This window comes from Danio rerio, chromosome 10 (assembly GCF_049306965.1).
Source record: "Danio rerio strain Tuebingen ecotype United States chromosome 10, GRCz12tu, whole genome shotgun sequence".
NCBI classification, from domain to species: domain Eukaryota; kingdom Metazoa; phylum Chordata; class Actinopteri; order Cypriniformes; family Danionidae; genus Danio; species Danio rerio.
The window spans coordinates 50,609,534-50,627,500 of record NC_133185.1 but is presented as its reverse complement, the minus strand read 5'-3'; the positions used below and the strand labels follow the sequence as shown (position 1 = coordinate 50,627,500).

Genomic DNA, 17,967 nt, shown 5'->3' with positions numbered 1-17,967 from the left:
TTATGAGTGTTTATAGCCTCAGTGAGTGAGCTCAGTGTGTGTGTGTTATGTTTTAGTGTGTTTCTGACCTTGTGCTCTACTTTATTACTTCTGGATGTCCACACACACACACACACACGCACGCACACACACACACACACCTTCCTGCTTCTGGATGTCCTCCTCCGTCAGCGGACTCTCTCTGATGGACAGATTATTGAGCAGAGTTTTATTCTCCTCCTGCAGCTGAGAGATCTGACAGAGGAGATCCTGAGCTTCACCTCTCCATACATCCTCCACCAGCTCCAGCTCCTGCACACACACACACACACACACACACACACACAACTAACAGTTACATAAATAAATGATTAGCATTCACAACCCTCAACAGCATCACACCGCATACAGCTCGCCGGGTCACATCTGCTCTCAGTGATGATGTCACAGGATGGACTACAGTTTCATCACTTCCTGTCCTGAACTGGAGTTTCCTGTGTCCAGTCCTTGTGTTCTGAGCGCAGCACATGCTCAGAGACGCTTCAGAGATCAGTCTAACTCAATGATCAGTTAAAGACACACAGCGCTGCTCAGTACAGGTCAGTGTTTATGATGCTCTGATGAAGAATAAACACAAGAGTTCAGCATTTATCTCAAATATAAAGCTCTCATAGACTTAATCTATCTATCAATCAATCAATCAGTCAATCTATCTATCTATCTATCTATCTATCTATCTATCTATCTATCTATCTATCTATCTATCTATCTATCTAGATAGATAGATAGACCGATGGATAGATGTATAGACAGACAGACAGATAGATAGACAGATAGATAGATAGATAGATAGATAGATAGATAGATAGATAGATAGATAGATAGATAGATAGATAGATAGATAGATAGATAGATGTTAATTAAATCTGACATCACTCTGAGCTGAGTTCTGACTAGTGTGTATAAATCAGAGCTGTCTGTCAGTAGTGCTGCTTGTTATATTATAGTTGGTTAGCACTAGCTCTGGCTATAGTTATGGGCATTGGGCTACAGTTATAATCGGTTGGTTATAGTTGTAGTCAGTCAGTAGTAAATGGCTGTGATTACAGTAACAGTCCGTCTGGACTGGTCAGTTTTATTTGGTTATAGTTTTAGTTAGTCAGCAGTGGCTCTGAATACAGCTCTAGTCATCTGGTTATAGTTGTAGTCAGTTATGAGAGTTTTGAACTGACCTTCTTGTGCTTCTTCTCCTTCTCCAGGCGCTCCAGTCTCTCCAGCCGCAGTCTATCCAGCTCCAGCCGTAGCTCGTCGGTGTCCGGGCTGCTGGAGCTCCGGCTGACCAGCACCTCCAGCAGCTCCAGCACCCGTACGACCCGCGGCACAAGCCGGGACAGGAGCTCCGCGCCGGTGCGCTCGATGACCCGCTCCAGCTCCAGGCCCAGCGCCGCCGCGATGTCGTACACATCCATGACGCTGAGCTCCGCCGCGCTCTTGTCCAGCGCCGCGCCGAGCTGCTGCTCCTCCATGCCGGACACTCGAGCGCAGAGAGCCGCTATAAGCCACCGGGGGTCACGCTCATACCGAGATAATATTAAATATTATTACTGTTGTTATTATTATTATTAATAGGCGGAAGGGCACACGAATACCCGCTGTCCCATCGCCACCGCGCTCACTTTCCTGCCCTTATTTATTCCTCACAGCGGCGCTGCAGGACACACTGCGCATGCGCAGACATTTGTGACACTTTCACGTTACTGTGAGGAAGGTGTAGGGTACAAAACATTATATTATTAAAATTAGATATGGTATATACTCCTTAATCTTATTATTGAAAAAGTTGGTGGTATAAAGTTTCTTTTAAAGTGCGACTTTAAGATTAATAAACTCCCCATTGAGTTGAGTTATCTAATTTTCATAGGCAGGCTCTTTTATATTGGATTCTTATAAACACAATACTTCTCCTCATAATCAAATAATATGGAATAATAAAATTGTCAGATATAAGAATAAATCAATTTTTATTATAATTGGGTTTACAAAAGATATCTCTTACAGTTCCCTACTGAAAAACCAGCTTAAACCAGCTTGACCAGCCTAGCCAGGCTGGGAGCCCAGCCAAAACCAGCTTGTCCAGCTTAAACCAGGCTGGTCAAGCTGGTTTTAGCTGGATTTAGCTGTCAGTTTCCAGCCTGACCAGCTAAGACCAGGCTGGAAATGGCTGGAAACCAGCCTGGAAATGGCCAAAACCCCTCTAAAACCAGCCTGGTCGACCAGCTAAAACCAGCCAACCAGCCTAGGCTGGTTTAAGCTGGATTTTTCTGCAGGGTTATTAAACCATGAAGGATATTTCCAGCCTCTGTGTGATTATAGTATTGTATATGCAAGACCAGCAGGCCCGGGGAGGCTTTTGCTGGGTGTCAGTGAACCAAAACATTCATTCATTCATTTTCCTTTGTCTTAATCCACCTTGTCTTAATGTCGCCACAGCAGAATCAAACGCCAACTATTCCAGCATGTGTTTTACACAGCAGATGCCATTCCAGCGAGAATGGAATGGCTGCAGACCTGGTGCAGTGCAATCTGGGCTGCATCCAATGCTTTTTAATGGGCTCACCTAACCCCACCCCCAACCCTACCCGTCACAGTGACGTCACCAGCTCCATTTGAGTGCATTGTGTCTGACATTGCATCGCTGAGTAATGCAGTCTCAGCTTGCATCATAAAGGCTGCATCCAGATACTATTGCTTCCAGCTGCAACCTAGTACTGGGAAACACCCATACACTCTTATTCACACACACAGACAGTGTAGTTGATCAGTTCCCCTATAGCGCATGTGTTTGGACTGTGGGGGAAACCGGAGCACCCGGAGGAAACCCACGCCAACACAGGGAGAACATGCAAACTCCACACAGAAACACCAACTGACCCAGCCGAGACTCAAACCAGAGACCTTCTTGCTGTGAGGCCACAGTGTTAACCACTGCACCACCATGACGCCCTGTTCAAATTCAACCCATAAAAATCATTTGCAACAATTTTGCAGAAATCTTATCTCATTTCAGTGTATTTAGTGCATAGATATAAAGGAAACAGATAAGAATCTCCTGTTTATGTTAAATCTTTGGATATTATCAGGCAAGTTTCATATGCACACATGTACATGGACAGAGAGGAAGCCTAATATCTGCCATTAAAAGGCTGATTACAAAGTTACTTTGAATCTCTTCAAGGACTTTCAAGCAAGCAGAACTGTGAATATACTCCAAAAACTAAACGCCTCTGCTCTATGGTAAATGTTTTGCACATCAGCTCTTGCTCTTCTTGCTTTTCTTTCTTTTTATTTTATTTACTGATTTTATACTATAATGTAAATATCATTTAATATGCATCTGATTAGAAGTGTTCAGCAAAAAAAAAAAATGGTTGGGGTAGGGTAATTTAATAAATAATCTGAACAATACTCAATATAATTACTGTTTTATGTCATTGCGAGTGGTATGGTTGGGTTTAGGGTTAGATGTTAATAAAATACAATTATTGGGTAATTTAATAAACATATGAACAATATTGGTATAATAACTGCTTTCACATTACTGTGATGGGGGATAGTGCTCAGCATAAATTGAGTACACCTTTATTTTTTCTCCATTTCTCAGTGAATATAGACAATGTATTTTGGTGCATTTAAACTAAACAGATTTATTAAACAGATTTATTTATTAAAATAACATTCTAGTCACCAAACATATTTGAAATGGAAAATAATACAATCAAATTCAAGCAAAATACTGCAAAAATAAAAGTGCAACCTACAAAATTTCAACTCAGTTGTTAATTTTTTGAGAGTGGTCTGGATGCAGACCTGGTGAAGTGCAATCTGAGCTGCATCAAATGCTTTTTAATGGGCTCACCTAACCCCACCCCTAACCCTGCTCGTCGCAGTGACGTCGCTGGCTCCATTGAGTGCATTGTGTCCAACGTTGCATTGCTGAGTGATGGAATCTCAGCTCACACCATAAAGGCTGTATCCAGATACTGTAGGCTTCACTTGATTTTTCCTCTTTGTTAAATTTGCATTTAAAAATTTTCACCTACATAAAAATGTTTCTGTGTTAGTGTTTGGAGCATTATAGTAAGTTATTTTGTTAGATTAGCTCCAGTATTGTCTTCAGTAATGAGTAATCTAACCTATATGGACAAATGTAATATTGTAGAGCTTCCTATTTAAAATATCAGTTTAAAAGAGAGATTTGGGAGGGGTGTACACATATATGCTGAGCACTGTATGATTATTATTGTGTTTGGTTTTCTACCCGTATTTATTCCTCACAGCGGTGCTGGACACACTTACATATACATTTGTGTGTACTAATTCTGAACTCTTTAGTTTTTTTTTGTTAGATTAGTTCAGCTTTGAACTATAGAATAAAGCAATTCTGATAACATTAATTAAACTTTTTTGAATAAAATGTTTTAGTCAGTACCCAGATCTGGCCACTAGTGGCCGTCACAGCAAGCAAACACCCCCCGTTCACATCCATTCATGAATATAAATCCCCAAAATATGTCTGTTTTTCTCCAGACTTAAAGAGATAGTTCACCCAAAAATGAAGATTCCGTCATCATCCTCCACTTATTCCAGATTTATCTGAGTTTTTTCTTCTGCTGAACACAAAAATATATATTTTGTATATTGGCGAGTAGTGACCATGCATGACATAGTTATATATTTCTGTAACGATTTTTAACAGTATTTAAAATATTTTATATTAAATATAACAGAACAAAAAGAAAAGTATACGCAAACAGACTTAAAACTATTTAAAATAAATTGGTGAATATCACACCTTAACAAATATTTTCTGTGTGAGCATTTTAACGACATAATCATGCTTATTTAGCAACGAAACTCCCTAAAGATCATTTAATAAAGGCGGTTTATCAGTAATAGCTGTTTGCTCGATGTCCAGTCAGAAGTGAGTGTCTGGGTGCAGCTTTATTGTGCTGATCTGCCTCACCCATCATCATCATCATCATCATCACACACACACACACACACACACACACACACCTCTCTTCATCTCCTCAACACGGAGGAATGCGTGACAGTAAAGCGGTTCAGGTAAGAGAAATCAACACTTTATTCCTCCAAATCTTCGCTTTGTGTCGCTGACAGGATTTAGCTGCTGTGCTAATGTCGGCTAGCGCTCAGTTTGTTGTGACGCGAAAAGTCACAGACATGAAAAACACAAACACGCTGAATTTATAACACAAAACAGACTATTGTGTATTCATGTTAAGCGATATTATGCTAAATCCACAGGCAGTTGTGATGTTTGTGGTCATGGGGAACGTTTGGCTAGTTTTCGTTAGCTCGCAAAAATAATAAACAATAATATAGCCATTCTATCAACAGAGTCCAGATTTAGTGATTATACGATTTATTATTGTTCTTGTTATTGAAATGTTATTATTACATCTTTCATTGTTATTATTTGTGTTTAGATAATGACCCCAGAAAGTATATTTCAACTGTTTATGTATTATAATAGTGAGTGTTATTGTGGTGGAACTGGGCAATAACAGTATGCAAATAACGTTATCATCTACTCTTGTGCAACCATAAGTTTAGTCGTTTTAAAGTCCTCCTGAAATCAAAATTTACCATGTACAATCTTATTCTTTAGGTGAACAATATTAATCACTGCAAAATAATTCTCTGAAAACAAATGTTTGTTTTGGTAATCTTCAATGAAATTCTGTGCATCTGCTTCAGCTAATATAGGACTGCCTGATATTGGGAAACACTCCCATTGTGATGTATTTTTCTATGATGTATACTGCGACATTAGGCTATTTCACCAGATGAAATTAATAGATCATTCAGAAAGAATTTATGATGTTAGACACATTGGGGTGATTTTTTATGAGAGTGCATCTGCATAAAACAAACCAATCACAAAATACAGCAGACCAACAATGACAACAATGAGCTTTCTGATTTCCTGCATTCAGATATGAGCAATTCCAGCATTATGGATGTGACATTTGCAGTAAACTCAAAACTTAAATTTACAGAGATAGCATATGTTAATATTATATTGAAAAATCCCAAATATTAATCTGTAAACATGTTTCATACTTTAAATGAGGGAAATAAACATGCAGGTGTTCAGGAAATGTTGGGGTAGGGTAATTTAATAAATAATATGAGTAATACTCAGTATAATTACTGTTTTTGGGTTGTTGTGAGTGTATGTGGTTAGGGTTAGATGTTACACTGTTTCTCAGTCGCTTTGGTGCATTTCTCACAACACTATTCGCATTTGCACAACAGTTAATGCATTTCTCAAAACAATAAGTCGTTTGTGCACATCCTAGTAGCAGTTTCCCATTCCTTCCAACAAACTGCAAATGCTTTTGGACATGCATCAATTGCTTTCATTCAACTCTCTGCTGTTTATAACATTTGTGAACGCTGAAAATACATTCCATATAAAACTAACAGTCCTCATTTCATTACTTTAGTCATTACAGACAAAACTGATGAACTAGTTGTCCAAATCTGTCAAGCATATTTTATACATTTTTAAAAGTTTTTTTTTTCCCTGAAGACGTCTTCTGAATTGAACAATTTGATGAATGATTTACAGAGCTGTATATGTTGCAGGTTCAGTTCAGATATGTACTGCAGTATTGTGTACAGTTGTGCACGGCTCTACCCAAAGGAATTGTATGTTTGTTGTAAATAAGGGTGTGTTTATTCTTTTGCACAATGCTGTGAATAAATTAGATTTGCAAAGAGCATCTGCAGTAAACATGTGAAACATACATATTCAGTGTGTTGTACTCAGATTCCTGAATAAATGCAGTGATGTCTGACTTTACTGTAGTTTTTAAATGGCTGTGCTAATAGTATACAGTGCTGTCATGAGCAGTTTCAGAGACTTATTTTGCATTGGAACAAATGTACAGAGTCATGATGAAAACAGGACAAAGCCATTTGACTATCATGTTCATAAACAATGTTGTCAGGACTCTTCATCTTGATGACACGTTGATTGACATCAGTTCTTGATTTTGAGGAATGAGCTCTCCGTTTTGAGCGAGTGACATGCTTTTGCTGGTTATCCACTAGGTTTAGCAGTTTGTACTAATTGTTTTGAGAAATGCATGAACTGTTGTGCAAATGTAAATAGTGCTGTGAGAAATGCACCAAAAACACTGAGAAAACTGTGATAAAATACAATTATTGGATAATTGAATACATATATAAATAATATTGGTGTAATTACTGTTTTTACATTACTGTGATGGATGGGGTGGTGGTATATTATTCATTCATTCATTCATTCATTCATTCATTTTCTTGTCGGCTTAGTCCCTTTATTAATCCGGGGTCGCCACAGCGGAATAACCGCAAACTTATTCAGCAAGTTTTTACGCAGCGGATGCCCTTCCAGCTGCAACCCATCTCTGGGAAACATCCACACACACTCATCCACACTCATCCACTAAGGACAATTTAGCCTACCCAATTCACCTGTACCACATGTCTTTGGGGGAAACTCGAGCACCCGGAGGAAACCCGCACAAATGCAGGGAGAACATGCAAACTCCACACTGAAATGCCAACTGACCCAGCCAAGGCTCGAACCAGCAACCTTCTTGCTGTGAGGCGACAACACTACCCACTGCGCCACTGCGTTGTCGTGGTATATTATTATTATTATTATTATTATTATTATTATTATTATTATTATTATTATTACAGTTGTTCTCAGTCTTTTTGGAACTTTTCTCAGATCAGAATTAAAATTCTTCAAGTGTTTACATGTAAAACAGCTGAACAAGTGTTCATGATGTAACTCGTAAGACCCCATCACTGGCAAAGGTCCAGAATTTGTCCTATACATGTGCCTAATTTTCCTATTTTGACTGCTGTAATAAACTGTAAAAAATTCCTATGAAACTAACCCATCGAAGAAGGATTTACAAATCATGTGTTGACTGTTGCTTTGCTGTGACTACCCAAATAGTGATGGAGGACAGCTGAATGTGCTGCCAGTTTGTTATTGCCTAATAAATGACACTGGGCAGTTTTTGATTTAAAACTTTAACATCATCCGGTATTCTAATGATAAATAATGTAAGAACTCAGTGTTTAAAAAAAAGTTTGTGTTCATGTTTCTTTATTCTAAATCTTGTGCTGTGTGGTTATGATGGCCATCTGACAAGCTAATCCAGCAGAAAATGTGCTTAAAGGGCCATGAAACCCCCCGTTTCAGCAGGATGTTTTCACACCTCTAGTTTGGAAAAAGTCAGGAAAGTTGGCGTGTCACTAAAGTGCAGCATGAACCCCCCCTAGGCCCCATAGGCTGGCTATGAGCCTGATAACAAACACAATTAATTCATGTTGACCATTGGAAGCTGGAGATATTCACACACTGCTGACACACAACTGGGTTCAAACCCCACATAGAAGAGATTTCTGCATAACAGGTGCCCTGTGACAGTGCTGTTGTGGTATGTTTCTTCTGTCTGCTCAGGGCGGGTTGAGGTTTTTCCAGGCCATGCAGGAGTAGCACATTCAGCTCCATAAACAGAGAACATGAGTTCGGGGAAACCCAGCGGCATCAAGCCGCCCAGCAAGATCGGTAAACCAGCTACAGCACCAACCAAAACCTCCCCGACCTCAGGTGAGTCCCGAATGGGTGAAGAAATAAACACAGGTGAGAGGGAGAGAGAGGGAGAGAGAGAGAGGGAGAGAGAGAGAGAGAGAGAGAGAGAGAGATGACTTTAACGTCTTGCAGATCTAAGATTATATCCTAAAATTATGACTTGACACTTTAACAACTTGAACTCTTTTTGTAAAATCCCAGAGTTCATAACAATCAAGCAGATCTACTCTAAATAAACTTAATTTATTTACTTCTTTTATTTTTTCCCCAGTTTCTGTTTAACAGAGAGCAGATTTCTAAACATAACAGTGTTAATAACTCATCTCTAATAGCTGATTTATTTCTCTTCACCATGATGACAGCACATAATATTAGCCTAGATATTCTTCAAGACACTAGTGTTCAGCTTACAGTGACATGTAAAGGCTTCACTAGGGTAATTAGGGTAAAGTTAGGGTAATTAGGCAAGTCATTGTATAACAGTGGTTTGTTCTGGAGACAATCAAACACTAATATTGCTGAAGGGGTGAATTATATTGAGCTTAAAGTGGCTTTATTTTGTGACTGAAACAATCTTATTTTCGTCTCTGTCCTACGTGCTCTCATGTACAGCACTTTGGTTGTTTTTAAATGTGCTTTATAATTAAATATCGTACTGTATTGCATAAGTAATTGAGGATTGATGTGTTTATATTTGTTTTATTGCAGCCGGAGCGAAGGCCGTAACCTCCCCGAGTTCAGCTCAGGATGCTGCGTCAGATTTCTCTGTGGGCGAGCGGGTTTGGGTGAACGGAAATAAGCCGGGTCTTGTGCAGTTCGTCGGAGGAACGCAGTTTGCTCCGGGTCAGTGGGCAGGAATCGTTCTGGACGAGCCCATCGGGAAGAATGACGGTTCAGTGTCTGGAGTGCGGTATTTCCAGTGCAAAGACCTGTACGGGATCTTCACTCGACCCTCCAAACTGACCCGCAGCCCGGTGCAGGAGCGGGAGCCCAACGGCACACAGACGCCCGCCGACAAAACCAGCGGTCCTGTTAAAGGTCTGTCAAGTGCTTTGAATTGGGCATTGTTTATTAATGTTTGACGTAATCTCTACTGAAACATAAAGAGAGGGCGGGACTGAAAACTGGCATTGTAATGTTTTAATTTACTGCGCATATATTACAATATGAATGCAACTTTATTTTATTTTCATGGATATTTACAGAGCCTGCCGCTGCCCCGCAGACCACCACTGTGAACACCAGGAACTCCTCCAACCTGACCCGCACCGCCAGTGAGTCTGCATCCAATCTCTCTGAGACGGACTCAGCCAAGAAGATACAGCGAGAACTGAAGCTGGGCGATCGAGTGCTGGTGAGAGACGGCTCTGTAGCATCTTTACTCTGTTCTGCCTTCTTGAAGCATTCACTCATTCCTTCATTTCACTTTGGCTTAGTCTCTTGTTTATCAGGGGATGCCACAGCGGAATGAACTGCTAACTATTTCAGTAAATATTTTACACAGTGGATGACATACTCTGATTGCTTTCTTCAGGTCGGTGGAAGCAAAGCAGGAGTTGTGCGATTTCTAGGTGAAACTGACTTTGCGAAAGGAGAATGGTGTGGCGTTGAGCTGGATGAGCCGCTAGGCAAGAATGACGGAGCAGTGGCTGGAGGAAGGTGAGTTAGGGTAAAACACATTTACACAAGCAGCTGTGTTTTCAGTCAGAGATAACAATTAGACTCACGCACAAAACAGTAACATCACCTAAAATATTAGTGAATAAGCAGTGTTTCCAGTCAATGAGAAACAGGAAAATCCTCACTGATGAGTGTAGTTTGCTGCATCAGTTGAAGCCACTGTGGTGTTTGTTCTCCTCTAATACCTGAGCTGCGCCTCGGAAGACCAACCCAAACACACTGAACATGGTGAATGCTATGGCTTTTGGAGGCATGGGACAGGAGCACAGACAGATGCTCAAGATTAATAAAAGAAAACAGAAAACAGCTCATTTGATATACGGTTTAACATTTTGACTGTATTTACTGTTTATTTAAAGAAGTAATGAGAGACTTGTCTTCTGCTTGGCTCCTATAGGTATTTTCAGTGCCTCCCAAAGTACGGCCTGTTTGCTCCTACACACAAAGTCACCCGCATCGGGTTCCCGTCCACCACTCCTGCCAAATCCAAAGCATCCAGACGGCGGTCGACCCTGAAGAACAGCCCTAGTGCATCCTCCGTCAGCTCCCTCAGCTCTGTCACCTCTTCGGTTGGAGGAAAACCCAGCCGGGCTGGCCTGGTACTGTAAAACATCTCGCGAGAACACTATTAAGAACACTGAACTAAGATTTATATGTTGATGTTTACTTTGACCGTTTCATTTAGATAAACTCCTGAGATAAATTAGTAATATTTAATCTAATCTAACTTTAATAGTAAACGGGTATAGATCATTTTGAGGGTTGAAAACAAAATCAATGGTCCCAACGGATGTCCTGCTTCACATTTTTAATTTCTATAGCTTCTGAGAATCCTAAAATAGCCACATATTGATCAATTATATTATGATAGCTGTTTTAACGTTAAGTTATGGTTAAATTGCCTCTTGTTACAGTTATGAAATAGTTTTATAACAAGCAGGAAAAGTTCATGGGCCAATGATATGACCACATCGAAATGGTCTATAGCAGTGGTACTCAAACTGTGGTCAGTGTACCAGTGGTGTTACGCAGGCTTCCTTTAGTGGTACACGGTGGAATAACGAATAATGAAAGAAAAATAATAATAAAACACTTTTAACCCTTTGACACAAACGATTACACTGATGTGATCAGCACTGGCTGTTCCCTGAAGCCTACCATCACGCTGTGCTGAGAATGTTTACTTTGTTGCAGTAGAATGTTTGCTTTATTTGCACTAATATTATTGACCTTGGCTATTTCTCAATATGCGTTCTTCAAAACACGTCAAAAGTTCCCGGATGTGTTCTTGATATTGAGGATGCATGGATGCATTCTTATTCAAATCTGTGTTATTATTGCAGATTTCAGCCACGCCCTCATGGGGGAGGGGCACAGTGTAGCCTACTCTCCAATTCCTTTTCCACTGCTGTCATCATTAGGGCTGGGGAGTTACTTCTGAAAGTAATGCATCGCAATATTGAGTTACTTCTCTAAAAAGTAACGGGTTGTGTTACTTTTTATGGTCAGTACCTGGCTGAGACTTGATCTGTTTCCGAACTTGCAGGATTTCTCTCTTGTTTTAAATAGAGGAGCTCTACAATGAACAACACACTGTGTAATCTGTGCGTGTCTGTGAAAGCTGCACATCAGAGCCGAGCTCATTAATATTTATGACACGATACAAATATGGTCAATTATGGAGCTTCTGATTCTAGAGGTGTTGTATGGAGTATTAAATGAGCATATAAAACGATATAAAAAGATTTTTTTTATACTTACCGAAGCCATAAACCTACTTTGTAGATATCAGAGAACCATTTAACTGATAGAATCAGTGCAGTGCATCACAACTTTAATTCTCATTAGATACATTTGTCTTGCCTTTCTATAGACCAATTACCAACCTACGTCACACAAGACGTCACACGGGTCCCCGGTTGCAAAAAAAAGACCGGCTGCAATGGGAAAAATGTTGTTTTGTGCGGTAGGATGCCGAATTCGAGTCCAAAAATAGAAAACGTAACTTTTAGCATACACCACACTCTGCTTTAATACCGACTGCAGACGTCTTTGGCTAAATGAGAGCTGAATGAAGTGAGGAGCTAATTAGAAATGCTGGACTCTGCAGTGCTCATGTCATATCAGGTCAGTTGACGCTATGCTGAATCAGACACATCACTCGTTTTTGATTGCTGAAATGATTTCAGCAAAAACAGTTAAATGTGGTGAATTAAACTGCGGACACTGAATGCTAAGAATGAAACGTGAAAGTTACGTTTATTAAGGTAAACTTGGTTTTATATTCACACATTCATTCAGTGACAACTTGTGACAAACTCCCTATATTGTTTATCACAGCACTTTGAATATTGGGTCTGAAATAACCTGCAAGTGTGACTTGAAAACAACATCATCACTGTTTACTTGACTGTCAACATGTTGTACTTTGATAGTCATTGGCTGCTAATAAGATTTCGCTATTTAGAGTTTGCAAATAATACTTTAATGAAATTATATTGTTAAAGAGAAAGTCTGAATGTGCGAATATAAAATTGACTTTACCTCGTTCACATACCCTGCCGTACAGGTGCAGTTTGCTGTCAGAATGCAGTCGTTTTGCGTGTCGGTGATTAATTACCCAGGCCTTGTATTAAATTAACTCCGTCTTCTTTCCTTGTCTTTGGCTAAGCAGAACCTCATTTTTAGCTCTACATAGTGTTAAATCTGGTCATCATGGAGCATTATTTCTTGCACATGACCACAAAGAACATCGTTGTTGGCATCCAAAGACTTGTAGACCTTTAACTTCTCTCTTGTAAAATCACTTGTAGCTTCATTGAGATTGTATATTTGGGGCTGGATGCTCGGCCATTTCGTCTTATCCAATCTCCATTGGGAGGGTGCTATCGCAATTGAAGCTGTCAGATGAACGCCGCTCACTTTAACGTTAATTTTGATATTATGTAAATAATATATATAATGTGTAAGTAATATATCTTATTTCTAAGACAACAACAAACTCTGCACCGCATCTGATGTCATTCCCTCGCTGTAAATGCTGGCGCTCCCGGTTTGTTCTGCAACCTTTCTGCGCGCACATCCTGAACGTTTACAAACATGGTAATTGGTCTATATTGTCCGCAAGTGGAAATTTATCTTTGGCTTCACCACACAATCACATCAGCGTTCACATCACGTATATAACAAAAAATGAGTAGCACAAATGCATTCAATATCATCACATAAATCACAATAAAAAAACTCAATTAACTCTATTCTCACTTATAACCCAGCATTTAAGATTCTAATGGCAGTCGGTGATGTTTTATGAACAAATTTCAGGAGAAGCATGATCAGTTTTTGACGAGTCTAATTCATCATTGACAATTATTCTATTATCCAATCAGCTCAAGACCATCCCCTATAGTCAAACACGTCATATCTACATTTTCTCTTGACTTCAGCGTCCCTCTACCACCCCAGCTCCACACTATTAAACCTGAATACCCTGAGGGGGAGTGTTCTGGTGCCTGTGCTCGCACTCTATCCTGATAAGGGGAATAACACGAGTTAGGGTGTCTTTCCCAGCTTAGAGCCCTCTCCCTGGACAGCACGCCAAATACACATATTCTCTTCAGTCAAATATCTGGGAGTGTGAACTTGTGAAATGATATTTAAAACACATTTTTCTTACTTAAGGTTGCCTAAAACCTCTTTATGATGGCAAAAAGGCTGCAGTTATACATTTAAGGCAAGGGAACAATCTTGACTGTGACATGTGCTTTGTTTAATTCTCATTAAATACATCTCATTTAGTTGCACTGGCAGTTTTCCCTACTCATCACAGTTTTTCTCTGGTCTCTCAGCTCACAGAGACGTCGGTACGGTACGCACGCAAGATTTCAGGAACCACGGCGCTGCAGGAGGCGCTGAAGGAGAAACAGCAGCACATCGAGCAGCTTCTGGCCGAGCGAGACCTGGAGAGAACGGAAGTGGCCCGAGCCACCAGCCACGCCGGAGAGGTGCAGCAGGAGCTGGCGCTGCTCACACAGGCACAGGAGCAGGTGATTAGATTAAGATATTTAAAGTGTTCCTCAGACCAGACAAGAAGCGCTGCATCAGCTTACATCATATCTTTGATATACGGACGTTTATTCCACTTCATTTATTTAACATATCCTAAAGTATGCCGTGGAGATGGAGGCCAAGCTGGACCAGCTGCGGAGACTGGTGGAGACCGCAGACAGAGATAAAGTGGAGCTGATGAACCAGCTGGAGGAAGAGAAAAGGTGATGCTGAAGATCATAAGTGCTCCACTGCTGCAGGTAAAGGTGTGAGTAAACGTGAGGGTCTGAAGAGTGTGTTATCCCACAGAAAAGTCGAGGATCTGCAGTTTCGGGTGGAGGAAGCGTGCATTACCAAAGGAGACCTGGAGGTAAAGAGATCCTGACATATACATTACACTGAAACTGGATACACACACACACACACACACACACACACACTGACTTAAACACACACAACACTTTGGGCTAATGCAGACATCAGCAGGAGATTTCACACGTTCATACATGAATGTTCATACAAGTGGGTGAATGGATTATGATGATGATGGATGGATAATTGATGGAAGGGTTGATGAATGGATAGATGAATGAGTGAATGATGAATAAATGATTGAATGGGTGGATGATAGATGGGTAGACATGAATAAAGTGTGAGAGTTGGAAAGAGTTTCAGTGGAGAAGAAACACTCGTTCAGCTGTCTGTAGGTCAACACTTCAGTTTCAGCTGCTGTTGCGTTCATTCTATGATGCTTCATTCATTCTTGCTCTTCATTCATTCATTCATTCATTCATTCATTCATTCATTCATTCACTTACTAATGCACTTACTCATTCACTCACTCATTCATAATTCATTTATACATATTCTCTCACTCATTTATTCATACATATTCACTCACTCTCTCCATTCACTCATTCATTCACTCATTTATACATATTCTCTCACGCCACTCAATCATTCATACACATTCACTCCGTTCACTCACTCACTCAATCATTCATACACATTCACTCCGTTCACTCACTCACTCATTCATTCATACACATTCACTCCGTTCACTCACTCACTCATTCATTCATACACATTCAATTCACTTAATAACTCAATTCAATCATACACATTCACTTACTCCATTCACTCATTCATTCATACGCATTCACTCACTCATTCATTCATTCACTCACTCATTCATTAATACGCATTCATTCACTCAATAACTCATTCATTCATCCATACGCATTCACTCACTCACTCCACGCATTTATTCACTACCTCATTCATTCACTCAACTCATTCATTTATTCATTTGCATTCATTCACTCACTTTATTCATTCACTCACTCATTATTTTTTACTCATTCATTCATTTACTCATACACTTACTCATTCACGCATTCATTCACTCACTCCACTCACTTATTCATACACATTCACTTATTCATTTATTCATTCACTTATTCATTTACTCATACACTGACTCATTTACTCACTCTTCACCCATTCATTCATACATATTCATTCACTTACTCCACTCATTCACTTACTCATTTGCTCATTCATTCATACGCATTCACTAACTCACTCACTCCATTCACTCACTCATTCATTCGTTCAATCAATAACTCACTCATTTATTTATTCATTTGTATTCAATTAATTACTCAGTCACTTATTCATTCATTTATTCATTCACTGATTTATTAATTTACTCAGTCACTCATTAACTCTTTCATTTATTCAATTCACTCGCCCACTCACTCATTCATTCATATGTATTCATTCACTCACTGTATTCTCACATTCATTTACTCAATTACTTACCCACTCATTTATTTATACACATTCGTTCACTCACTCACTCACTCACTCACTCACTCACTCACTCACTCACTCACTCCATTCACTCATTCATTTATTCAGGCACTCACTCAGGCACACATTTATTCATGCACTCTCTCACTCCCTTCACTCAATCATTCATTTATGCACTCATTCATTCACTCACTTATTCATTCAAACGCATTCATTTACTCACTCCATTCACTCATTCATTTATTCAGGCACTCATTCATGCACACATTCATTCATTCACTCTCTCGCTCCCTTCACTCACTCATTCATTTTTGCACTCATTCATTCACTCACTCATTCATTCAAACACATTCATTTACTCACTTCATTCACTCATTCATTCATACGCTCCAATCATTCACTCACTCACTCACTCTCTCATCACTCATTCATTTTTCCATTTTTCTTTTTCATCTTTGATCGCTCTCTTGATTTTCATTTATTCTTATGTTACTCTTAGCCTCATCCCTCATCCGCTCAGAGCCGTCGCATTAGTTTCACATCTTTGTGTTTTTGAAGGATCTGCTCTCTCCCTCTGTGTGTGTGTGTGTGTGTGTCTTTGTTGTTGTCAATGGATGATGTCAGGATCTGCATGAAGCTCTTGGTACTTGGCTTTTGGCTGCACGTGACGCTCGCTCGTTCTCTCTCTTCCTCTCTTTCCTCTTGTCTACTAACAGACGCAGACCAAACTGGAGCATGCCCACATTAAGGAGCTCGAACAGAGTCTTCTCTTTGAAAAGACCAAAGCAGATAAACTGCAGAGGGAGTTAGAGGATACTAGGGTAAATGCACAGTCATTCTGCTGCTTTGGGGAAACTGATTATTGTTTTATTCAGTGATGGATTGAGGTAGGTCTGTTTTCACCAGTGCATCATCTCTGAGAGACATTTATTAATGCAACATCGAAACAAGAACTTCTTCACAGCTCTCGAAAGTTCACTGTAATGTTGGGAAATTCGTGATTAGTAATGAAGTGCATTTATTTTACTAGTAATGTAGGTTTGCATTGCTTTGTTTACATTTTTTTTACTGTTAATTTTTATAAAAAATTTTTAATAATTTGCATTTATTCGATCAAAAAATCTATAATCAGTTAAAAAAATACGGTAAAAATTTGAAATATTGTTCAATTTAAAATTGTAACCAGGATTATTTTATTAAATTCTACGAATAATTGTAATCAATTAAATGGTTCTTCAGTGTAGAGCTGATGTTACCTAAAAGTAAAGCACAAAGCTAAAGCATTCAACATTTACACTCGGGTTAATTCTGATTGTTGTGATTTCAGTGCATTAGTGTTTATATTCAGCTCGAGGTTCAGCTACTAGAGAGGCGGAGCTAAAGTAGTAAAGGCTTCTTCTGATTGGTCAGATATATATAAACAACCTATGCATGCAGCACACTAGTGTTGGCACATTCATTTTATTCATTGCACTTTCCTGCGAGTCTCAGAGACGCACACTCCTAAAGTCATCTTAAAGTCAGCATGAACCAGAAGCTGCGACTGTTTTTTTTTTGTATTGTGACGCAGTTCCAAGAGAATCGGAATATTAAATGAGAAAACAATGGGCGTGGCTTGTTTCTTCTAGTGTGAGCTGATTGGATGTAGTAAAGTAGGCGTGTCATTCAGAAAGATCTGGGAAAGTGTTTGGGGAGAGGAAATACAAACTAACAAACTCCTCCTCCTCACCAGTGTGTGTGTGTGTGTGTGTGTGTGTGTG

At 39.6% G+C, this 17,967-nt stretch overlaps 2 protein-coding genes across 14 annotated transcripts in view; one reads left to right on the top strand and one right to left on the bottom strand.

Moving 5' to 3' along the window:
• Positions 1 to 1,691, bottom strand: part of rilpl1 (Rab interacting lysosomal protein-like 1) — a 19,677-nt gene extending 17,986 nt beyond the window's left edge. For 11 of the 12 annotated variants that reach the window (XR_012385977.1, XR_012385974.1, XR_012385973.1 and 8 more), the window contains exons 1-2: positions 1,212 to 1,691; positions 141 to 291 (exon numbers count right to left, since the gene is read on the bottom strand). Coding sequence is in view for 7 of the 12 variants with exons in the window: in XM_073914175.1 (XP_073770276.1) it covers positions 141 to 291; positions 1,212 to 1,505 (445 nt within the window). In the remaining 5 variants the exon portion in view is untranslated. 12 annotated transcript variants of the gene reach the window in all.
• A 3,261-nt stretch (positions 1,692 to 4,952) lies between these two features.
• Positions 4,953 to 17,967, top strand: part of clip1b (CAP-GLY domain containing linker protein 1b) — a 34,171-nt gene continuing 21,156 nt past the window's right edge. The window contains exons 1-10 of one of the 2 annotated variants that reach the window (XM_073915290.1): positions 4,953 to 5,106; positions 8,534 to 8,683; positions 9,374 to 9,703; positions 9,871 to 10,019; positions 10,200 to 10,324; positions 10,743 to 10,944; positions 14,194 to 14,391; positions 14,513 to 14,616; positions 14,702 to 14,762; positions 16,924 to 17,028. In XM_073915290.1, the coding sequence (XP_073771391.1) occupies positions 8,596 to 8,683; positions 9,374 to 9,703; positions 9,871 to 10,019; positions 10,200 to 10,324; positions 10,743 to 10,944; positions 14,194 to 14,391; positions 14,513 to 14,616; positions 14,702 to 14,762; positions 16,924 to 17,028 (1,362 nt within the window). In that variant the 5' untranslated portion in view covers positions 4,953 to 5,106; positions 8,534 to 8,595. The remainder of the gene's footprint in view (positions 5,107 to 8,533; positions 8,684 to 9,373; positions 9,704 to 9,870; positions 10,020 to 10,199; positions 10,325 to 10,742; positions 10,945 to 14,193; positions 14,392 to 14,512; positions 14,617 to 14,701; positions 14,763 to 16,923; positions 17,029 to 17,967) is intronic. The other variant, XM_073915291.1, reaches the window with a different exon arrangement.